This window comes from Brassica rapa, chromosome A09 (genome assembly GCF_000309985.2).
Source record: "Brassica rapa cultivar Chiifu-401-42 chromosome A09, CAAS_Brap_v3.01, whole genome shotgun sequence".
NCBI lineage: Eukaryota > Viridiplantae > Streptophyta > Magnoliopsida > Brassicales > Brassicaceae > Brassica > Brassica rapa.
In genome coordinates, this window is record NC_024803.2 from 2,490,260 (window position 1) to 2,513,742 (window position 23,483).

The window sequence follows — 23,483 nt, forward strand, 5'->3', positions numbered from 1 at the left end:
TTTTTTAAAAATCATATATTTATTTGGCACAAAATTTCAATCAAATATAAAATTATTATACAGCAGGATATTCTATATAATATCAGGTTATATGTCTGAATCATGTGAAACATACATCTTATTTTACAGTTTTTAATTGCTTCCTAATTTTCCCATAATTTGGTTCTTATGAAATAAAAGCTACTATAGTTACATAGTAACACTTCAGCATGAGAGTTTGATATTCTACTCCTTCGTCCAACCCATACCACTTCACGCAATAGTGAGGACGAACCAAGTAACCAACCAAAGCTAATGATAAGATGCAAATATATAATTACTCATTGTTATTTTATTCTTCCAAAAATTACAACAGAGTATCTTTGACAGAACAGATCTTTAGAAAGAAAAAAAAAAGAGTGTAACCCACTTCGTCCCCCAAAAATGAAAATATAATATAATCGAATTTTAATTTGCTGCGTGATTTGAGCCGCTAGATTGAGAGAAGGTGAGAGGGTCACGTGAGGAAGTAAAGAGGTTAGGTGAGCATTGGACACGAATGTTGCCAGCTATCGCCGCCATTTTCATTGGTCCAACCCAAACCTTCCATGCAATATTCGGCTTTTTGTTTTCTGAAAACAAAGTCAAATTCATTTGATTTCTCTTCTTTTTTTTTTCAAGTGATTTGTTGGTGTGTAAATGACCTTTATGATACTGTATTAAAAATTAAAATTGTTTAAATTAACTAGATTACTTTTATAAAAAAAATTAACTAGATTATTAAATAGTTTGTGTTATCTTATTCACGTAGTAATAGCTTTGTATTTATACATACATTAGATCCTATTCTGATAAGAACTACGAACCTACTATTACACATTGTTATCCAGTTAAGAGTTATCTCAATAGTTATGTATTTCTTGGGTTTACATTTAATGATAATAAGTACAGTAGGTATTATACTTATAGGTTAACACATAGATTTTAAATTTTTTTTAAAAAAATATAACAATAATATTTTAATGTATAGTTGTCTCATACACAAATATATTAGGATGGTCGAAAAGATTTGGAACCTTTGTTTTATCCATTTCTCTAGAGAATTGTGATTTCATAGTGGTTAATCCACTAATTTAGTGAGTATATGAAGTTTTACTAAATTAATTGATAAAAAAATTGAACGATGTTCATATACCATAAAAGAGAATTTAGTACACATTAATACAAATGTAAAATGTGATTTTAAGATTTAAAAAAACATTAAAAATTATAGGCTTCAGTATATATATTATTACACAAAAATTCAATATTTTCGTAGGGGTTTGTTAATCCATAGATTTTGAGAATAAAAAAAACAAAAATATTTTTTTTAATGTATAGTTGCCTCATGCACTAATATATAATGACTAGATAATAACCCGCGCCTTGCGCGGGATGTGATTATTAGTTTTGTTATTTTTTAATAAAAAAATATTAAATCTGTTTAATCTGGATATTGGTTCGGTTTTAAGTTTTTTTTTGATGTTTAATGTTCTAAAATATAATTATTATTTTAAATTAATATTTATTTTAGTTTATTCGGTTAAAATATTTGATTTTTTGGTTTTTTCCGGTAAAACCAAAAATTAATATTATTTATTTATTTTCATGTTATGAATTTTAAACAGTTGTCATGTCGAACCAATAGTTTCATATTATAGTTTCTAAACAGATAAATAGTTTAAAAAAAAAATTATTAAGACAAATCATTTCACTACAATTTAGTCGGTAGTGAAAGAAGCATTAAAAAAAAAATCAACTTTCAAAAAAATTAGATACTTCTACTTAGTTACAATATGCTCACATCAAGGTGCACATGTATGTGTATGTAAAAAATATATAAAAATAGTTGACAAATATATATAAAAATATAGTTAATTAATATTAAATAACATTTTTGTCTAAAATAATACATGAAAGATAAAATTAAAATTAATTTAAAATAAAAAAGGCCTTGACATTAGTCAACGTTTTCATATAAATAAAATAAAATTGTATCTTTAAGTAGGGGTGTACACAGATCGAATATCTGGGTATTTGGAAGCATTCATGTCGATTCGATCTTTAGCCACCTAGATATTCGGTGACTCAGATATCCGAAATGTTTTAGAATTTTAAAGAATATCCGATTTGATCTGTAAATAAAATAAAATTTTAAAAATAATTGAAAAATTTAATAATAACAATTTATTACAAAAATAAAACATTATTTAAAATTTTAAATTCTAGTACCTAATATAATAAATTTAATTCAAAAAAAATATTGTAAAACTGATATAAAGTATAATATATATATAATGTATATATATATATATATAATTCTTTACATATATGTATATATATGCATATAACAGATCGAGTTAGATATATGTTCCTAAAAATATTGGTATTTGTGATTTGCTTCTTTTTTGGATATTGTATTTTAGTATTTGATTTGTTTCGTAGAATTGTGGATATCCAGATTTTTTGGTTCAAATCAAAACGGATAACGAATCAAATCAAAATTTATGAATATTTTGCTCAACTTTATCCGTAAACAATAAAAATAATATATATATAGTTTGGTTTTTGATTCGTTATCTATTTTTATTTGAACCGAAAAATCTAGAGTTTTATTGGAACTATTATGTGAGTTTTATATTAAAAACACAAAATACATAGTGTGAACACATTTATGAATATAGTGTGAACGCGTTAATATATTTATTATCAAATCATTGTGAAGCTGCCACGTGTCTATTATAATGTGAATGCATTTATTACAATGCTTCTGTCTATTATAATGTGAATGCATTTATTACAATGCTTCACAAGGCCCAAAAATTCAATATTTTCGTAGGGGTTTGTTAATCCATAGATTTTGAGAATAAAAAAAACAAAAATATTTTTTTTAATGTATAGTTGCCTCATGCACTAATATATAATGATGTTAAAAGAGATTTGGAACCTTTGTTGTCTCCGTTTCTCTAGAGAATAGCGATTTTATAGTGGTTAATCTACTGATTTAGGGAGTATATGAAGTTTTACTAAATTAATTGATAAAAAAATTGAACGATGCTCATGTACCATGAAAGAGAGTTTAGCATACATTAATACAAATGTAGAATATGGTTAGAAATTTTAATACAACATTAAAAATTATAGGCTTCAGTAGATAAAGCATTTACCAAAAACTCAATATTTAACACACATAGATTTTGAGAATTTAAAAAAATATGACCATATTATTTTAATGTATAGTTGTCTCATGCACTAATATATGATGATTGTCAAAGAGATTTGGAATCTTTGTTGTCTCCGTTTTTCAAGAAAATAACGATTTTATAGTAGTTAATCCACTGATTTAGAGAGTATATAAAGTTTTACTAAATTAACTGATAACAAAATTAAACGATGTTCATGTACCATGAGAGAGAGTTTAAAATACATTAATACAAATGTAGAATGTGGTTAGAAATTTTAAAACAACATTAAAAAATTATAGGCTTCGGTATATAAATCATTTACCAAAACTCAATATTTTCGTAGGGGTTAACACATAGATTTTGAAAAAATTTCAAAAAATATAACAATATTTTTTTAATGCATGGTTGGATCATGCACTAAAAATGATAATGTTCAAAGAGGTCTGAAGCCTTTGTTGTCTCCGTTTCTATAGAGAATAGCGATTTTATAGTGGGTAATCCACTGATTTAGGGAGTATATGAAGTTTTACTTAGTTAATTGATAAAAAAATTGAACGATGCTCATATACCATGAAAGAGAGTTCATCATAAATTAATACAAAGGTAGAACGTGTTTAGAAATTTTAAAACAACATTAAAATTTTAGGCTTCAATATATAAATCATTTACAAAAAACTCAATATTTTCGTAGAAGTTAACAAATAAATTTTGAGAAAATTTCAAAAATATAATAATATTGTTTTAATGTATAGTTGCATCATGCACTAACATATGATCATGTTTAAAGAGGTTTGGAGTCTTTGTTGTCTCCTTTTTTCAAGAGAATAACGATTTTATAGTGGTTAATCCACTAATTTTGGGAGTATATAAAGTTTTACTAAATTAATTGATAACAAATTTGAACGATGCTCATGTTCCATGAAAAAAAGTTTACCATACATTAATACAAATGTATAATGTGGTTAGAAATTTTAAAACAACATTAAAAATTATAGGCTTCAGTATATAAAGCATTTACCAAAAACTCAATATTTTCGAAGGGGTTACACATTGATTTTGAGAAAAATTTCAAAAAATATGAAAATATAGTTTTAATGCATAGTTGCCTCATGCACTAATATATGATTATGGTCAAAAAGATTTGAAACATTTGTTGTCTCTGTTTCTCTATAGAATAGCGATTTTATAGTGGTTAATCCACTGATTTAGGGAATATATGAAGTTTTATTAAATTAATTGATAACAAATTTGAACGATGCTCATGTACCATGAAAGAGAGTTTAACATACATTAATACAAATGTAGAATGTGGTTAGAAATTTTAAAGCAATATTAAATATTATAGGCTTCAGTATATAAAACATTTACCAAAAACTCAATATTTTCGTAGGGGTTAATACATAGACTTTGTAAAAATTTCAAAAATTTCAAAAAAATATGAAACTATTATTTTAAAATATGGTTGTCTTATGCACTAACATATGATGATGGTCAAAGAGAGTTGCTTTATTTTGGCATTGAACTGTTTATTTGAGCAGACATGACACTAAAAATTATATAGACGCAACAACCCAAAGTGGTTGAAAGATTACATCAGATGGAAATCTTTCCATTCTAAGTATAATCACAAACTAAATGATTAGATAGGAAATGAGTTGGCTTCATGTCAAGTAAATATCGTACGTTGATTCAAGAGAGTTAAAGCTAATTTCATCAATAAGGAAGTTGATGGAAACTAAATTAACAAATTGATCTCATCGACCAATGCAACACTTCGATTTTGGATCAGTATAAACACCTTCTTCTTTTTTTTTTTTTGTAACATCAGTATAAACACTTTATTAAAGCATGATTTTTGGGAAGTTTTTGGGGTGGAGTTCTTAGCGAAATATAAGAATCAATCTCTTAACTTATAACTAAAAAAGCTATAAATCGGTTCTTAAAACTCTTATTTAGAAATCGGTTCCTAGTCTTTTTAATTAAAAGTTAAGAGACGGATTCTTATGTTCCGCTAAGAATTCTATCCTATGAAACCTCTCAATAATCATGCTTATACTGATCTTAGTTTTTGTAAGATCTCAGGGGCCGAAAACAATGGGCCTGAGAAAAAAACTGATAATGGCCCATTAAATGCCCATATTATCAAAAGCCCTTAAGTCACCGAAATTTAGAAATCTTTTTCAAATCTAAACCGGTTTGGATAAATTGAAACCGGTCTAACTTTGAGTTCACTTTAGAACGTCATCACTTCGACTTGATCCACTCCGAGTCCGTAAGATTCTCTTTGCGCCGCCCAAAAAAAAAAAACAAGAAGGAAGCAATAATGCCACTGTCACTAGTCCAAGCCGCTTCAGTCTCCTACTTGAGATCCCAATCAGCTCTTCCCAAGCCCTCCTCCTCTGTTTTACTTCTCCAAAAATCAATCTTTCCTGATTCAAAGTTAACAACTTTCCGCCGGATCCTTCGTTCCTCGAAGAAATCGTCCCCTCGTGCTTCCCTGCTCGAGACGCCTGTCTTGTGGGCGGGTAGAATCTGCGTCTTTTACGCGCTGGTCAGAGCTGGTTTAGCTGGATCCAAGTCTAACCCCATCGTCTCTGGTTAGTGTTTGTTTTTGAAATTGGGTTTTTTTATAGCTTTGATTTTGATGTTTTTGGATTTGTGTTTTAAGGTTTGGAGAGTGGCGGTGTTGATGTTGAAGATGATGATGGTGGTGTGGATCTTGGTTTCTCCAAGTGGATTCAGAACATTAAGGGCAAACCAGGTTTTAGTTTCAACACTTGCTGACTTGTTCTGTCTTATAATATTTATGTCCAAGTTTTGAACTTTTAATCCAATTTCACTTAATGAAATCTATTTTCTATGGTTTAGTAATTTGTATATATAAGTTGTACTGTGCACTAATCTGTGTCCAAGTCTAGAGCTTTTGATCTAATTTGACTCAATGATATAGTAGATATTCTATGACCCTTTTTGATATAGAGATGGTTTTAGTCAATGGTTAGTAAGAAAATGCAACATACCAGTTGTTTATACTTGTATGATGTTGTACAGTGCACTAAGTGTAAATAAACTCATATTCTAAACTCGAAAACCGAATAAGCTTAATCTTTTTCTGGAACCAGACTAACTAAGCTAAGTTTGATTTGGATTTGGATTTGTTCTAACTGCTATTCTTCTGTGGTATGTAGATTCAGCTATAGTTTCTATTTCGTTATTTGATGAAGAAAGAGACTTACTGATTCTATCCAGCTTAGATGTTGAGCATGAGACAATTTTTTTTGATGTTTTATATGGTCAGATAAGGATGCAGCTGATAAGAGGAAGCTAGTGAGCAAATGGCACCCAACGACAAAGGGAACACTTAGAAGGAACTACAGGGTACCTTCCAAAGGCGAAGGAAACCGTCTCCTCAAAGCCATTGCCTCTCTTCTCTCTGATGATGACCATTTCAGAGATGCAACATCTCACAAGGTAACAATAATCTCCACTTGTTTATTCTCTCGGTAAAAGAACCTAATAGAGACACTGTTGCAGGGTTGTCAAATACGGCGAGAGAGTGCACACGGTCAAAGCGTCTGTTGCAACAACGTTAGAGCTCTGTTCGATGAGTTACCGACGCCGCATTTGGTGGTTGAGATCACACCTTTTCCAGCTGGTCCGCTTACAGAGATTGATTACCTTAAGGCTGAGAAGCTGGAAAAGGTTCTTAGGTCAGGCCCCAACATCTGAAACCCTCTGCTACTCGGAGAGAGTGTTGTACCATGATGTGTCTAATTCCAAAACCTTGTACATACTCTTACCATCTTTAGACGCTGTGAAAGTGTTGGTTTCTCGTCAAGCTTTGTATCATTACCATTATCATGATTAAAAGATCGTTTTAAGGTACATATAAGTTTCTATATTAAATGCTATACACAAAGTCATAATAATAGTGCCATAATTCTGAGTTTTAATTTTCGATGAAAGTTTTTATTTTTCTTCTTAATTTTGTACTCTTTCCATTTTAGTTTAATTGTCGTGTTAAAATAAAATTTTCCTTTTCAATATTAACAATATTTTTTCAGTTTTTTTAAAAATATATATTTTTCAATTTATTTTTATTGACTGAAATATGGTTAGTTATATAAGTAATGATGTTTTTATTTTTAAAATATATAAAATTAATGTGTTTTTAATAGGCATGAGACTTTTATTCGATATCCGGATTCGATCCGGATCCGATCCGAAAATCCGGATATCCGGAGGGATCGAATTCAAATCCGGATAATAAAATGTTGGATTCGTCAAAACCGGATCCGGATCTGGATATCTTAATTTTTTAGTCCGGATATCCGGATCCGTAAGTTCTATTAATAACTATTTCAAAAATAGTATTATATATATATAAAAATTAATGTTATTTAATATATATTCATTTTTATAATAGTATATATAAATTTATGTAAATTTTGTAATATTATACATAGAAATAATTAAAAAATTATATATATTTTTTATTTTTAATTTATTTTCATATTTTATATATATTAATATTATTTTTTATTTATTTCAAGGATCCAAATTCAGATCCGGATATCCGCCGGATATTACAATTTTTAGAAGGATATCTGACATCTGGATATCCGAGAACCCCAGATCCGGATAAAGATAATAAAATTATGGATTCGCTAGATAAGGATCAGGATCCGGATACCTTAAAATTGCCCGGATACCCAATCTGTCTTATGTCTAGTTTTTAATCTGTGAATAAATTTAAAACGATAACTAAAATGAAACGGAAAAAGTATAAGCCCAATAAATCTCACATATGGCTTCAAATGATACATATATGTTAACCAAACGCCTAACAAAACCAACATTTTTAAAAATCTGGTTAGAACGTTGGAGAATGTACAGAAGGAAAAACTCATTTTGTCATTCACAATGTTTTATGTTAGAAGAAGGCAATACTCAGAAAAATGGTCAAAGAGGCACTCAGGCACATCATTCACCAAGTTACAACAAAAAATATTTGGGTTGGTTTTAGACCGGGCCATTTAATGTGAAACGATATTGGTTTGGGCTTATGTATTTATGTCCTATCTATTTGGATTGAGTTTATCAATACGACATAACAAATAGAAATTCCGAAAATGTGTCTAGTCTATTTAATTATCTTTTGATAAACTAATAATATGAAGAAGATGTATTTTGTTTTTCACGTTACTTCTTTTTTACAACACTTATTTCATGTTTCTACTATACAGTGATTCATACTTGGTTTGTTGGTAACAAATAACAATGGCGCATCTCCATACGACACGTCCACTAGGAGTCTAGGACCATTACTAACATACAAAACGATGTGGTGTGTCGTTCTACAACATAGAGAAAACCAACCCTAACGTTCCGAAAGAAAAAGACATTTGATGCAATGTTTTTGAAGGAAGAAAATAAGGAGTGGACGTGAGGAAAGGCTCTTGGGGGCAGTGACTTACCAATAAAGCAGCCTATACTTTTGGGACCCCATCGCTACAGCCACGTGACCACGATTCCACCGCCAGCTCGCATTGTCTCTCCTTGTGGCCCCTTCCCTAAAAGTCGCCCTTTGCTTTTTTTTTTCCAAATTTTTGTTCTTATATTATTCTACGCATTAACCGATTAAACTTTCAAGAAAAAAATATTATCCTTTTTGTCAACTAATATTTTTTTTTTCTTGGATTTAATGTTAAGGTTTGCAGACACTATTTGTTTGGCATATTTATTTTCTCTAGTAGTTATCAGTAATATCGTTGTAGTGTCAATCTGGTGTTCTCTTCCCCTCATTATATATAGAAAGAATATCATGGCCGTCTTTGCTTCAGGATTACGTCAACGACACCAACCCTTTTATTTGGCGGTGTGTGTGGTTTCTTATCTCACAATATCTAAATAGCAATGTGAACATAAACAATTTTAGATTGGATGTAAACCTTTAACCAAAACGTTTGTTTTTAATTCTATACATAGAAGGTTGTTACTTGAAGCAAAGCCGGCAATTTTAAGGAAGACGAAGTCAAATACTTAAAGCGAGATAGATGAGTGTAGTTGGGGTTTAGGTAAGCACATAATTGCCCTTTTTATGCCTGAAAAAAAAATCTAGCTCCAAACCATAAAACTCATGATATAAATAACTACAATCATTTAGAGTATGTGTGAAATTGTACGTGTAGATAGTTAGATGCATACAACCCCACTATGAAAAAGTATGCATGTGCATTTTGCGTCAGATCACCTGATCTCACGCCATATGCAATCATGTTGAAGTACTTAGAAACATTCAGACATTTGAATTTGTCTTTGAGAAGATGCAATAGAAATGTTAGGATCAAAATTTTGTTTATGAGAATGAATAAGAGTATATATGGCTCTTGTAATATTGTCCATTTTGGTAACAAAAATGTTAATTTATCTAAGAATATTAGAAGCTTATAAAGTTGTCAAAATATACGAAATCTAAATATTTTAATAAAAACTTTAAATTAATTTTTTGAAGTATTATCCAAATTATGACCTGTTATCACCAAAATAACTCAGGATATGGATCAAGCTTTTATATATTTAGATATTGATTGTTGTAGTTACATATTATACCAACTATCCGTATTGGATTTTTATATCCATGAAATTTCCTTGTAATTTATTTCAAATCATTTAGTCTTGAATAACAGTGTATTTTCTGAAATCTTATTGGCTAACAAAATTGTTTAGATATGATTTATAACTAAAAAAATCCAATAACATTAAAGTATGATTTAAAATCATTAATTGGATAATATTGGATCGAACTTAAATTCTATTATTCTATAATTGAAATAATCCTACATTATCATTTACCAGCCAATAACAGGTTGTTTACTTGTAAGTTCTCAAAAAAAAAAAACAGGTTGTTTACTTGTTTACTTCAAACGAAGGGAGGCAAAACCTAAAGCTCAAGTGACATAAAGAAGTAAGAATGATTCATTTTGGTATGTAAATAATACATGGACAACCCCACTAATAAAGAGTTTGGCACATGCAATAAAGCAAAACCATTCTGATCTAATTTCTCCACACAACTTTTTTTTGTCAGAAAACTCATTCTCTCCTCTACACTGAAAGAAAGAGAAAGACATTGGGAGAAGGGTTAAAACGGGAAAGAGTGAAAGTAAAGTCACGTCGGTCCGTTTTGGTCTTGAGAGAGACAGTAAGTGAAGGAGTGAAGCCTAAGGGAAGATAAAGAGAATAAGGTTGTTGTCGTTGCAGTTAAGCTCTCTCCTCTCGCCAAATCTTTTCTATATTCCATTTCTACCCCTCGTCTCTTTCTCTCCAAAACACACATCATCTAACCAACACTTGTCTGCTGCAAACTCTCAAACCTTTCTGCTTCTTCACTCTCTCTTCTTTCTTGATTTCAAGATCACTCCCTTCTTCCTTTCTTTCATCAATGGAGTCTGATGATTGCTCTGTTAAGGTTGCTGTTCACATCAGACCGCTCATCGGCGATGAACGGCTTCAGGGTTGTAAAGATTGTGTCACTGTCGTTTCTGGTAAACCACAGGTACTGTTCCTTTTTCTTTGGCTTCAGACAATGTCACACAGTTCCCTGTTTGTGTTCTTGATCTTGACTTAAAAAGATTCTTTCCTTTATAGAATTATTTCGAAACTGATTAGCTTCTTTATCTGAATCATCTACGCCTCCCTGAGATCTAGATCTTGCGACGTTTAGGACCAGTGGTGTTTCTTTATTTATCTTATGCATGGTTGACTTAGTCAGTTCTGTTTTTTTTCTTTTTAGGACAGAACTATAATTATTGCATCTTAACTTAATTCCTTAGTTAAGTTTGGTTCAGAAAGATCAATCTTCTTGTTACTAATTCTCAAGATTAAATCTTTTAAGTTGGGTTTTTGAAATATTGTCAGAAAGTACATGACTTGAATGTAATTGATAATTTTTTTATTTTTGTGAATTATGATTGTTGCAGGTACAAATTGGATCACATTCTTTTACTTTTGATCATGTATATGGAAGCACTGGTACTCCATCTACTGAAATGTATCAAGAATGTGCTGCACCGCTAGTTGATGGTTTATTCCAAGGCTACAACGCTACGGTTCTTGCCTATGGACAGACTGGTTCAGGTAAAACATACACAATGGGTACTGGCTGTGGAGACACCAGCCAAACAGGAATCGTACCTCAAGTTATGAACGCTCTCTTCACCAAGATTGAGACTCTCAAGGATCAGATCGAGTTTCAAATCCATGTTTCTTTCATCGAGGTTGGTTTTAGACAAGCGTGGCCGTTTCTTTGTTTGAGTGTTTTGTAATGATTGTTTTATGTTTGGTAGATTCATAAAGAAGAGGTGCAAGATTTGTTGGATCCTTCTACTGTTAACAAATCGGATACTACTAGTAATGGCAAGGTAGCACATGTCCCCGGGAAGCCACCAATACAGATCAGAGAATCATCAAATGGTGTCATCACATTAGCAGGATCCACAGAAGTAAGTGTCAGTAGTCTCAAAGAGATGGCTGCTTGCCTTGACCAAGGCTCGGTCAGCAGAGCAACCGGTAGTACCAACATGAACAATCAGTCCAGGTGACCTTATAATCTTGCATCGTTATTATTTACTCCCTCCGTTTCATATTAGTGTCCGTATAGAGTAAAATTTTCGTTACAAAAAAATAAGTGTCGTTTTTCAATTTCAATACAATTTATGTAACCAATTAATCTCTTTTACCCCTACATAGATTAAGAAATAAATAAATGCAATAGAATTTTAGTTAAATAAGAGCAAAACTGAACATTTAACCGTTGGCTTGAAAAAATCTAGAACATCATATAATTTGAAACTGAGGGAGTATATGTCTACTAATTAAAATCCAAAATGGACATTACAATCAAGTCTGTTTTTTTCTTGTAGTCGTTCGCATGCCATTTTCACTATCACTGTGGAGCAAATGCGCAAGATTAACACAGATTCTCCAGAAAATGGCACTTGCAATGGGAGCTTGAAAGAAGAGTATCTATGTGCCAAGCTACACTTAGTAGATCTTGCTGGTTCAGAACGAGCCAAAAGAACTGGCTCTGACGGTATGAGATTTAAAGAAGGTAAGTGTTCTTCTGTTGCATTTTTTTTTAAGACCAGAAACAAAGCCTTTTTGATCACTGTTCTGTAATGGAAGTTTTTTTTTTAACCAGGAGTTCACATAAACAAAGGCCTCCTTGCGCTCGGCAATGTCATCAGTGCGCTTGGAGATGAGAAAAAGCGTAAAGACGGTGCTCATGTTCCTTACAGAGACAGTAAACTTACACGGCTTTTGCAGGTATTATTTGTTTTCAAATCTCTTGAAATATCATATTGCTCAGTGTTTGCTCCTTTCTCATTAGTTCTGCATTTTAAATTTTAGGATTCTCTTGGTGGCAACAGCAGAACTGTGATGATAGGTAACCTGAAGTGTTCTGCTTTTAATCCCTTTACAGTTTGGTTAATATCTCTAATGCTTGCTGTTTGGGTTCCAGCTTGCATCAGTCCTGCAGATATTAATGCTGAGGAAACACTTAACACACTCAAATATGCAAACCGTGCTCGGAACATCCGGAACAAACCTGTTGTAAGCTATACACATATATGTCATGCCAATAGAAGAGACTACTTATTGAGTGTCACTAGATTATTATTATTATTTTTATTAATTTGATCTCTTTAAAAACAGGTTAATAGAGATCCTGTGTCAAGTGAGATGATAAAGATGCGCCAACAGCTAGAATACTTACAGGCAGAGCTCTCCTTACGAAATGGAGGGACCTCATGTGCAGAACTCCAGGTATGTTCTTACTCAAGAATTCAAGAAAACATTGGAGTATAAAGGTTAAGAGTGTGAGTGTGATGATGATGCAGGCTCTCAAGGAAAGGATTGCTAGTCTTGAAACTACTAATGAAGACCTTTGCCGTGAACTCCATCAGTACAGAAGCAGATATGCTGGTGTAGAGCATTCTGAAAAAGACTTTAAAGACATACAAGCTGTAAATGATCAAACTGATACATTTTTATTTCATGTGGATATTTGTTATTGTTATGAAACATTGACTTGTTTGGTTACAGGATGAAATCGTTGGTTCTGTAAGACCTGATGGGCTGAAAAGGAGCTTGCACAGTATAGAGTCATCTAACTATCCCATGGTTGAAGCCACAATAGGTAAAAAGAAAAGCTATCAAAAAGAGTTTTGAAACTAGAAGAAAGCAATGTTGTTCAAGAAGAGAATTTTCGTTATATGCAGGTGATTCAAGGGAGATAGATGAAGAGGCAAAGGAGTGGGAGCACAAACTCTTGCAGAACAGTATGGACAAGGAGCTGCATGAACTGAACCGTCGTCTGGAGGAAAAAGAGGTCTCTTTCAACTAGTTTTTTTATGAAACTAAAGCTTACTCTTGTCTATAACGATATAATCTATGTATGAAAACAGTCTGAAATGAGGCTGTTTGACGGCTATGATCCGGCTGCGTTAAAGCAACATTTTGGGAAGAAAATTGCAGAGGTGGAGGATGAAAAGAGAGCTGTTCAGGTTGCATTTTAGTTCTTGGAAGTTTCATTTAAAAAAAAAAACACATGCTATAAGTTGTTGAAGTGTTTGGTTGTTTCTTTCTTTCAGGAAGAGAGAAACCGTTTGTTGGCTGAGATTGAGAACCTTGCTTCTGATGGTCAAGCACAGAAGCTGCAAGATGTGCATGCTCAGAATCTGAAATCACTAGAAGCACAGATTCAAGACCTTAAGAAAAAGCAAGAGAGCCAAGTTCAGCTGCTGAAGCAGAAACAAAAGAGTGATGATGCAGCTAGGAGGTTGCAGGAAGAGATTCAATCCATCAAGGCACAAAAGGTACAAACATGATTCAAATTTGAATACATATTTTTCAGTCATGCACATATACTCTTTGAAAATGCATTTGTTTTGGGTTTATAGGTGCAGCTGCAGCACAGAATGAAACAAGAAGCAGAACAGTTTAGACAGTGGAAAGCCTCCAGGGAGAAGGAACTTTTGCAGGTACCACCTTTGCCTTTTTCTCTCAAATAATCTTAGATATTAACTGTACCTTTATATTTAATACTTTCACTGGCCAACACCAGTTACGGAAAGAAGGCCGAAAGAGTGAGTATGAAAGGCATAAGCTACAAGCTTTGAATCAGCGCCAGAAAATGGTAAGCACAAGATCATTACCATGTAGTTTTGAAAGTTTGAACGTTGAGTAATGTTCCATGGTCTATGAAAGATCAAAAAAAGAAGATTCAATTGTAGAAATTAAGGAAAATTTGCACTCTCAGGTTCTTCAGAGGAAGACAGAAGAGGCTGCAATGGCTACCAAGAGGTTAAAAGAGTTGTTAGAAGCTCGAAAATCTTCTCCTCGTGAACACTCAGGTATTATAGATGGTGACCTCTGGGACGAAACTAATATTACATGCTGTAGTTCAGACCTGGGAGATTACGGGCTTCGGCTCTGAACCTCCTGGTATTCAAAAAAAGAAAGTAAAAAATATATAAAAAATTGATGGTGTTCTTTGTGCAGGTGGTACTAATGGCTTTGGAACAAATGGTCAGGTGAGAATTGACACCATAGTCCTTTTTTTGTTTATATCATTGTGATTCTTTAGAAAATCTAATTCAGTTCATACTCTTTTACACCAATGAGAAGGCGTTGCAGCGATGGCTAGACCATGAGCTAGAAGTCATGGTGAATGTCCATGAAGTGCGTCATGAATACGAGAAACAAAGCCATGTGTATGCGCCCCCCCCCCCCCAATCTTTTTAATAATAAGTTCATCATCACAAAGACTGTGTTCACTTATTGTTTATGTGATGGATATATAATTTCAGACGAGCTGCTCTGGCGGAAGAGCTGTCTGTCTTAAGACAAGTAGATGAGTTTACAGCGAAAGGCTTAAGCCCTCCGAGAGGAAAGAATGGCGGCTTCGCTAGGGCGTCATCGTTGTCACCTAATGCAAGGATGGCTCGTATATCTTCACTTGAGAACATGCTGGGGATATCTTCTAACTCTCTAGTGGCCATGGCCTCACAGCTTTCTGAGGCAGAAGAAAGGGAGCGTGCTTTCACAAGCCGTGGCCGGTGGAACCAGCTGAGATCAATGGGAGAGGCGAAGAACTTGCTTCAGTACATGTTCAACTCTCTTGCGGAAACAAGGTGATGCCAGTTTCCAAAGTGACACACCCTCCAACATCTTCAATTAGTATTCTCATGACTTTTGTTTATGCTCCATGCAGGTGCCAAGTGTGGGAGAAGGATGTTGAAATAAAAGAAATGAAAGATCAGTTCAAAGAGATTGTTGGTCTTCTGAGGCAGAGTGAGCTGAGAAGGAAAGAAGCAGAAAAGGAGCTTAAGTTAAGAGAGCAAGAACTTGCAACTTCTTTAGCTTCATCTCCACTTGTAAGATTATGCCACCTTTCATATTTTATCCACCATTTGAAGTTTGTTTTGCCAAGAAATCGCTAGGCAGTGGTTAGGTGCCTTATAGAGGACTAATGTTTAGGTGGGCATCTAGACCATTCTTTTGAACGCCTAGACCGATTTAAAAAAAAAAAAAATCGTTTCGCTCAGACCCAATTTGCCAACTAGGCGGCGCCTAGACCGATTTTTAGAACAATGGTTTTGCGTAGGGAAATAACGCATGAAACATAAAACTTGGTGTAGGGAACCCCACCGAGTTCAGTGAAACATTTAGCTGAAGGGATGAACAACACACCTTCTCCAATGACTGTACCAGCACAGAAGCAGCTCAAGTTTACACCAGGGATTGCTAACGGGAAAGTGAGAGACTCGGCTGCATTTATCAATGCAAACAAGAAGGTTAGATTCATTTTATTTTAGTTCCTTACCATTGGTAGCTAAGAGTTCCTTTGTACTTTTGTTTGATGCAGATGGTACCAATGGGACAAGTATCAATGAGGAAACTATCAGCAGTTGGACAACAGAGTGGGAAGCTTTGGAGGTGGAAGAGAAGTCATCACCAGTGGATCGTTCAGTTCAAATGGAAGTGGCAAAAGCCATGGAGGCTCTCTGAGTGGATTAGGCACAGCGACGAAACACTTCTCAAAGCAAAACCAAGACACAAGGCTCTCCCTAATAAGATCACTAATAAGATCATGTGATCAAGTAACAACTCTATCTACTACCTATGAGTATTGAGACTTTTTATGGAAAGGTTCATACGACTGGGTGCAGGTAAATCAAATCCTTCCTAACGTTATATACGCAACTTAGAGAGGTTGTCTTTTTCTAATGAAAATCAAATTCATGCAAGAGCAGAGACTGGACTTGCTGCCGTGTGTGTGAAGAAAACTCTTTAACGTTGTGTGTGATATTGCGTGTGTGTACCGTATTAAGGAGAAGCACCAGGACAAGAGGGTGGGTGTGTTAGGTAACAGATAGAAGACGGCTTTTTTAGGAGTTTTTATTTCATGTTCATAGAATTGACATCTTATACATCATTAAAAAAAAGCTCATTGAGGAAATAAAACCTCATATCTTCAAGTTTGCAGATATTATTTGTATGAAGAAGACTTTGCCAGTTTATTTGTTCTTTTGGTTTTGTTGTAAATGATAAAAATATATTGTTCACTTCAGTGTTTGTTCTTGTTCACCATATATATATTAAGATTGAGACCTAAAACGAGACCACCAAGCAAAACAAAATTTTGAGAGAGACATGATGCTTGGGTTTTCATTGCCATCACTACCTGGATATTAAAATCATGATTAACGGGGGATACTCATTTGAAATTCTTAGAACTTGACATTTTTCTGATAAAAAACGTCTTTTGTATCTTTTATTTAGGAGACGTTTCTTAATGTTTCTTAGTTAATAACCTAAAATGTATTTTATATTACATTAAGAATCTCACTTTAAAAATCTGCATTGTTGGTTGTCTAACAAAGAAATGTCAACGAAGACCATTTACTTAAAGTAAACTGTGTTGCCATTGCACGTTTTTCTCATCTTCTAAAACAAAGTAGCTTCCAACAACAAAACCATAAAACACATGGAACGCCTAAACCGCAACTCATAAATCAAATCTAATTTTGGCTCGGTTTTATAAGAACTTACAACTGCGGATCGGTTTCAGCTCCGGTTCAGATTAATTCCCTTGTTAAATATCTTGGTTTGTAATCGTTTTTCTGGTTCGGTTTAGATTGAGATTTGGTTTTTAGTTCCGGTTTGATTATTATTTCTCGGTTCGATTTAGATTTGATTTGATTTTGTTTGTGTGCGTGTGTGGTGATTCCTCTTGAAAGTTGAAACCACCACCACCACAAGCCTCGTTCGTTGAGCGAGGGAGAGAGCGAGAGAGAGATGGCGTGCTGTGTGAACTATATCTCTCCGCCACGTGCCTCTCTATCTCCACCACCTTCACGCTCCTCCTTCTCCGGCGATGCCTTGCACTCTCTCCTCCGTGAACCAACCTTACTCCTCCGCCGTCATTCGAGATCTCCGTCGATCGTCGCTCCCAGATTCCAGGTACACTTGTTTTGAGCTCCAATCTTGAATGCGAGCTGTTGATTTCGGATCTCTTCTTCAGGTTGTGGCGGCCGAGAAAGCAGAGCCGCCTCTGAAGATTATGATATCAGGAGCTCCCGCTTCGGGTAAAGGTACTCAATGCGAGCTCATCACTCAGAAAGTAAGCTTCTTTCCCTCTTGTAATCACATTTCACGATGAGTTGTTTGAGTATAGTCTGATCGATTTAGTGAAATGAAATTAGTCTTTGACTGGCTGTAACATTGGCAAAAAAGGGGTTTGTAATGCGTTACGTTTTAGTGTAGACTTTGGAAGCTATTGCCTAATGTATGGTCTCGATTCTATTTAGGATCGGTTTTGTATAATCAGAATCTTTGAGTTTCTTGTATACATTCTTACTCAACGAGAATAAATGAATTTCACATTTTTTAATTCTTTTAGAAGCTTAGACCATGATTAACCCGGGCTCTTAGGATGCTTAGTTTTTAACTAAGAAAAGCTAAGAACCTTCTTTTAAATAAGACATATAAAAGCCAGCTCTTAGCCGAAAAATGTAAAAAAAAAAAAAATGTCAAATCATGAGTTAAAACCCCAAATTAAGAACCATGGTTAATCATGCTCTTAGGTTGTTGAATAGAGTAAGGAAAAAAACACTTTCTTGATGTGTTTCTTGTTTTTTCTTCATCAATAAGAATAGTAGAGTTTAACAATCTTATCTTCGGTTTTAGTTATGTTAGAAGCTTAGGTTGTTGAATAGGTTAAAGAAAGTCCTCCTCTTTTTTGGTGGAAGACTTCATGCTTAAATACTATATGGTCTAGATTCGATTTAGGATCGGTTTTGTATGATTAGAATCGTTTGGTTTTCTTGTATACTTTCTTCTTCCTCAATGAGAATAAAATGAATTTTAGTATTTTGTTTCTTTTATAAGCTTAGGTTGTTGAATAGAGTAAGGAAAATCACTCTCTCTTAATAGAGTTTCACAATCATATCTTCTATTTTAGTTCTGTTAGAAGCTTAGGTAAAGAAAGTCCTCCTCTTTGTTAGGTTCTGTTTCAGTGGGAAGACTTCATGCTTGTTTCGTAATTAACTACTTTGCAGTATGGTTTGGTGCATATCTCTGCTGGAGACTTACTGAGAGCTGAGATCGCTTCCGGGAGTGGAAACGGAAAGCTGGCGAAAGAGTACATGGAGAAAGGACAGCTGGTCCCTGATGAAATAGTTGTAATGATGGTCAAAGACCGTTTATCACAAACTGATTCACAGCAGAAAGGTTGGCTTTTAGATGGTTATCCGAGAAGCTCATCGCAGGCAACTGCTCTTAAAGGGTTTGGATTCCAGCCTGATCTGTTCATTGTCCTCGAAGTAGGCAGTTTTGCTTATCATTAATGTTCCCTTATCTCTCATCAAATGGCATTTGATTTACGCCTGCTCTGGTTTTTCGGACAGGTTCCTGAAGATATTCTACTCGAAAGAGTTGTTGGGCGTAGATTAGATCCTGTTACGGGAAAGATCTACCACTTGAAGTATTCTCCTCCAGAGACAGAAGAGATCGCTGCTAGACTCACCCAACGTTTTGATGATACCGAAGAGAAGGCACGTCCATATGAAACTCTCTCTTACTCCATTTATGTCTCTTTAATCTTTTTTTTGTTTCATTTGCTGTAGGCAAAGCTGCGGCTGAAGACACATAACCAAAACGTGAGCGATGTGCTTTCCATGTACGATGATATCACTATTAAGGTATGATTATGAGATCTCTCATTCCACACCTCTCTTCATTAACTAGAGTCTCATGAAGCAAAATGGTCCTTTGGTTATTGTATAATTCCAGATAAAGGGAAACCGTTCAAAGGAGGAAGTGTTTGCTCAAATTGATACTGCTCTATCCCAAATGCTCCAACAGAGGAACAACACCTCTCCAAGTTCACTTTCAAGTTGAATCATTCTTGGTACTGACCTGAGGAAGGAGTGTTTGATTATTTCCGAAATGCTTCAACAGAGGGAACACTGCTCGAACTTCACATTCAAGTTGAATCATTCTTGTCACGGACCTAACCAGCGGTAAATATCCCCTTTCTCGCATTTATCAAATTCTATTGATACCACTTGTATCTCACAATAAGGATCTATTTGTTTCCAGTAAGATTGATGTGTGTCTGTGACCTTTATGCTCTTGTAGATTTACTGAAAAAAATAACTCATTGTATTTCTCTTGTTGCAATCATGAAGAATGACATTCTTTTTTTTTTATACTTGATTCTATTAGTTATTAAATTCATTTAAAGACCTTTGAAAAGTTCTTCGTATCAATGAGTCAACTTTTGAAGGTTAGCGTCTAAATTCAACTTGACAATGGTGATATAATATCCACTGGTTTTATTCACATGATTGATTGTTCATCTACTTTTTAGGATTTTGACTTTGGACTTCTCCAATGGAGTTTAAAACAAGTTGATAAGCTTTTTATACTCTTTTTTCTTTGTCTCCCACACGACTGACTTGGAATCTCATGTAATGCTTGAAAAATGCAGCAGCGTATCTTATTGGCTTTCGCTTTTGAAGCTTTCACATCAAACTGCTTGTGCTAAGGTTTCTTCTTTTGAAAAGTATTATCAACATTTCTTTACCAACTAAGGAAAGACCAATAGAATTGAAAATAATATAAACAAAAAAAATAAAGTGACACGTGGCTAATCACTACCGGAACTTGATAGTGGTTCGGTCTGTGGAGCTGCTAAACAAGCAGCCAAAGCCTTCTCTAGGTTACTCGCTACCTCCGCCATGGACGGCCTTTCCCGGCCACACGGTACGACGCACTCCACCGCTAAGCACCCCACATGCGCCACGGACTCTATCTCGTACGGCGTGGGCGGCGGTATCCTCCGGTCAAGTGCTCTATGAACCTCGTCTTGCAAAATATAAGGCACGACAAAGTCCACCACGTTCCTTGGGTTCTCTTCCTCGTTCATGTGTATCGCCTTGTGTCCCGACAGCAACTCCAGCAGCACGACGCCGAAGCTGTAAACGTCACTCTTGGTCGTGAGCTGCTGGAGCCTGTAGTACTCCGGGTCTATATACCCCAGCGTACCAGCGGCTCTCAACGAGAGATGCGACACGTCCTCTTCCTCGGTGGGACCCATCTGAGAGAGACCGAAGTCAGACACTTTCGCTGTCCACGTGGCGTCAAGCAGTATGTTTGACGACTTTATGTCGCGGTGGATCACCGGAGGCACGGCGAAGTCGTGGAGGTACTGTATCCCACGCGCTGCGTCGAGAGCGATCGCCAAGCGTCTCTCCCACGTCAGAGGCTCGAGTCTAGGGTTGTGAAGGTGGTCCGCGAGAGACCCGTTTGCCATGTACTCGTATACCAAGACCCTCTCCTCCGCGTCGTCGTAGAAACCAAGAAGTCTAACGAGGTTCTTGTGGTTGAGCCGCGACATAGACTCTAGCTCGTTGACGAACGCTGAGTCGTTGTCCTCTCGTCTGTTTCGGATTCTCGTTATCCCGGACGAGGCAGGGTTCGTTAGTTCCGCTCGTTTTATGGCGACAAGTCGTCCATCAGACAAAACAGCTTTGTAAACAATCCCGAAGCTTCCTATCCCTAGCTGGAACCGGGGAGAGAAACCATCCGTGGCTAGAGCCAGCTCCTCGATAGTGAACTCCACGAGCTGCCCGTGGTTGCATAAACTAGCTAAACTACTCAGCCTCTTCTCGAGCTTAGGTTCTTCGTCCACAATAATCCTATTATCGTCAAGACGTCCAGAGTCATGAACACGGCATCGACAGTGACTTTTATAAACCAAGAATACGACAACAAGGAGTAAAGAACACGTTCCAACGCATCCGACCACTAGAAACGCAATGTTTTTTCTACTCCAAGTCTTGTCATTAGAGTCTTGTTCCCCACGTGGCGTATCCGGAACGAGAACTATGTTCATAGAATCACAAATCTTCAATCCATTACCGCATAACGGTTCTGATCCTGACAATGGACCGTAAGGACATTCTTCTCGGCACGGTCCTGGAAGTACAGTTTGGTCTTGGAACGGAGCGAAAACACTCTCATCATCTCCCCAGCAATAGAGAGTGTAGTTTTCTCTAACCACACCGCAAAAGATTAGCCCGTTCGCGTAAATAGATGTGAACTCAACGTTCTCAAGTCTCCGAGGTAAACTGTAGTTACTTCCCCAGCACGTTACTGTTCCGTTAACCCATCTAACACCGCAGCTACGGTTTTCCCCGACCGCAAGCGCTGAGAATTTTTCACTTGGCGGAGAGGTATATGTTTGTTGTCCCCAACACTCCACATCGCTGTCTACTGTGATGGCGCACGCTTGGCTTGACCCAGCCGCGATGGCTATGAAGCGGTCCCCACTCGGGGGCTTGGTTATATTTCCTTCACCTTCACAGCTGATTCTCCCAGGTGGCTTGGATAAGCCACAGAGAAAGTCCTCCCCGAGGGCGAGGGAGTCGTGGTTATCCAACCGTGGACGAGGAGAGACAGGCTGCCAGCAACGTGTGCGGTTCGTGACGTTCTCAACTCCGCATATACGGGAAGTGCTAGCTTCTAACTCTTTGAGCGCAGGGCCTTTGTAGATTCTTTTGTACGTCATGTTAGCTCCGTTAGAGGAGAATCTCCAGCAAAGGATTGTAGAAGCGTTGGAACCTAAGGGAGATCTCAAACCGCAGACAAACCCGTTTCCAGACACGACGCCTGAGAATCTACGGTTTTGGAGCGTACCGGTTAAAGAGAACGGGATGGGATTGAGTGGGAAAGTGGTGCACTGGAGATGAGAGGTGTTGGTGAGAGCACATACGAGGGTTTGATCAGAGGTGTGGGAGATGGAGACAGTGGGCAAGGAGAAGCAGAGTAAGGAGGAGGAAGAGGAGACAACGAGAAGGAGAGACAGAGAGTAATAGTTAAATGCCATTGAAGAGGGAGAAGAAGACTTCTCATGGCGGTGAGTGTTTGGTTGTGTTTTGTGGAATGGTTTTTTTTTTTGTAAGAGGGGGAGATTAACGCGGTTAGTGTGAGGACCTAATTGAGAAAAAACCAAGTCTTGTTTACTTATCAGAATGATTTTTCTATCCTCACATATTAGATTTTCTTATGGTCAACTCTTTGAAAAGTTCTTCACTTTAGTTTCAGTGTATCTAAACTCAGCTTGTTTTAGGTGGAAAAGGTGATGTATAAGCTAAACTACTGTGATTTTTCTACAAGAAAGACCTAGATAAAGTATTATTGGTTGGTTAATATCATAACAATTAGCTAGAAGACAAACTATGATGTTTGGTAAAAGAAAGCATCACCCTAAGATAATTTTTTTTAAACAAATAAAAATTTGAAATGATTTTCTTATATTTTTTTATAAAGCTATTCTGAAGTGCAGAGATGACCCGAAAGCAATTAGAAACTTTCATCCCTCCCATCATGAAGCAAATTCTACCACTCCCTCCCTTGTAATGGACTTAGTAAAAGGTAGATAAGATTTTATTCCAAGACCAGAAGAAACTAGACGCCTTGTAGGTGCAACCCATAATGTTATTGAATTAATGTTTCATCATGGATCTTTATCTCGTCTCAATAACCATCTATCATACTTTTTTTTTTTTTTTTTTGTAACACAACCATCTATCATACTAATCGAGATATTCTTGCTAATAATCTTCAGATAAAATCCTACTATGGAATCATCCGTAAGCTCAAAGCTAGACATGTCTATCCGTGCACTTCTAGGGGATCACTGTGTTT

General features: G+C 35.6%; 4 protein-coding genes across 7 annotated transcripts; 3 read left to right on the forward strand and 1 right to left on the reverse strand.

Annotated features, from left to right (window-relative positions):
* The first annotated feature begins 5,436 nt into the window (after positions 1-5,436).
* On the forward strand, positions 5,437-7,109 carry LOC103837229. Its single transcript, XM_009113563.3, has 4 exons — positions 5,437-5,800; positions 5,872-5,964; positions 6,502-6,674; positions 6,738-7,109. Exons 1-4 carry the CDS (start codon positions 5,527-5,529, stop codon positions 6,930-6,932), a joined length of 735 nt encoding a protein of 244 aa, XP_009111811.1. The 5' UTR covers positions 5,437-5,526; the 3' UTR covers positions 6,933-7,109.
* A 3,139-nt stretch (positions 7,110-10,248) lies between these two features.
* Positions 10,249-16,861, forward strand: LOC103837230 (kinesin-like protein KIN-4A). Of its 3 annotated transcripts, none has more exons than XM_033280686.1 (23): positions 10,249-10,761; positions 11,186-11,482; positions 11,552-11,802; positions 12,128-12,315; positions 12,406-12,530; positions 12,615-12,651; positions 12,727-12,818; positions 12,921-13,031; positions 13,106-13,231; positions 13,311-13,404; positions 13,487-13,596; positions 13,673-13,771; positions 13,859-14,083; positions 14,168-14,248; positions 14,332-14,403; positions 14,527-14,620; positions 14,769-14,800; positions 14,895-14,980; positions 15,077-15,400; positions 15,481-15,643; positions 15,908-16,063; positions 16,135-16,369; positions 16,439-16,861. In XM_033280686.1, exons 1-22 carry the CDS (start codon positions 10,648-10,650, stop codon positions 16,363-16,365), a joined length of 3,108 nt encoding a protein of 1,035 aa, XP_033136577.1. In that variant the 5' UTR covers positions 10,249-10,647; the 3' UTR covers positions 16,366-16,369; positions 16,439-16,861. The 3 variants fall into 3 exon arrangements, 2 of the variants coding, with proteins under 2 accessions (XP_033136577.1, XP_033136576.1); XR_004451706.1 differs by having other exon boundaries at positions 10,251-10,761; positions 16,135-16,438; positions 16,523-16,861; XM_033280685.1 differs by having other exon boundaries at positions 10,250-10,761; positions 16,135-16,861.
* Positions 16,862-17,457: 596 nt separating this feature from the next.
* Positions 17,458-19,981, forward strand: LOC103837231 (adenylate kinase 2, chloroplastic). Of its 2 annotated transcripts, XM_033280689.1 has the most exons (7): positions 17,458-17,732; positions 17,794-17,892; positions 18,830-19,093; positions 19,178-19,324; positions 19,397-19,471; positions 19,563-19,692; positions 19,729-19,981. In XM_033280689.1, exons 1-6 carry the CDS (start codon positions 17,568-17,570, stop codon positions 19,668-19,670), a joined length of 858 nt encoding a protein of 285 aa, XP_033136580.1. In that variant the 5' UTR covers positions 17,458-17,567; the 3' UTR covers positions 19,671-19,692; positions 19,729-19,981. The 2 variants fall into 2 exon arrangements, with proteins under 2 accessions (XP_033136580.1, XP_009111813.1); XM_009113565.3 differs by having other exon boundaries at positions 19,563-19,981.
* A 440-nt stretch (positions 19,982-20,421) lies between these two features.
* On the reverse strand, positions 20,422-23,352 carry LOC103837232 (serine/threonine-protein kinase-like protein CCR4). Its single transcript, XM_009113567.3, has one exon. The coding sequence runs from the start codon at positions 22,660-22,662 to the stop codon at positions 20,422-20,424; it is 2,241 nt and encodes a 746-aa protein (XP_009111815.1). The 5' UTR covers positions 22,663-23,352.
* Positions 23,353-23,483: the final 131 nt, after the last annotated feature.

Bases quoted from the DNA above. Each gene is read 5' to 3' on its own strand.
- LOC103837231 (XM_009113565.3), top strand. From the start codon at position 17,568: ATGGCGTGCTGTGTGAACTATATCTCTCCGCCACGTGCCTCTCTATCT. The intron at 19,094-19,177 runs GTAGGCAGTTTT...TTTTTCGGACAG, and splicing joins ATCTGTTCATTGTCCTCGAA to GTTCCTGAAGATATTCTACT. The intron at 19,472-19,562 runs GTATGATTATGA...GTATAATTCCAG, and splicing joins ACGATGATATCACTATTAAG to ATAAAGGGAAACCGTTCAAA.
- LOC103837229 (XM_009113563.3), top strand. From the start codon at position 5,527: ATGCCACTGTCACTAGTCCAAGCCGCTTCAGTCTCCTACTTGAGATCC. The intron at 5,801-5,871 runs GTTAGTGTTTGT...TTGTGTTTTAAG, and splicing joins GTCTAACCCCATCGTCTCTG to GTTTGGAGAGTGGCGGTGTT. The intron at 6,675-6,737 runs GTAACAATAATC...ACACTGTTGCAG, and splicing joins GAGATGCAACATCTCACAAG to GGTTGTCAAATACGGCGAGA.
- LOC103837230 (XM_033280686.1), top strand. From the start codon at position 10,648: ATGGAGTCTGATGATTGCTCTGTTAAGGTTGCTGTTCACATCAGACCG. The intron at 12,531-12,614 runs GTATTATTTGTT...TTTAAATTTTAG, and splicing joins AACTTACACGGCTTTTGCAG to GATTCTCTTGGTGGCAACAG. The intron at 13,597-13,672 runs GTCTCTTTCAAC...GTATGAAAACAG, and splicing joins GTCGTCTGGAGGAAAAAGAG to TCTGAAATGAGGCTGTTTGA.
- LOC103837232 (XM_009113567.3), bottom strand. From the start codon at position 22,662: ATGGCATTTAACTATTACTCTCTGTCTCTCCTTCTCGTTGTCTCCTCT.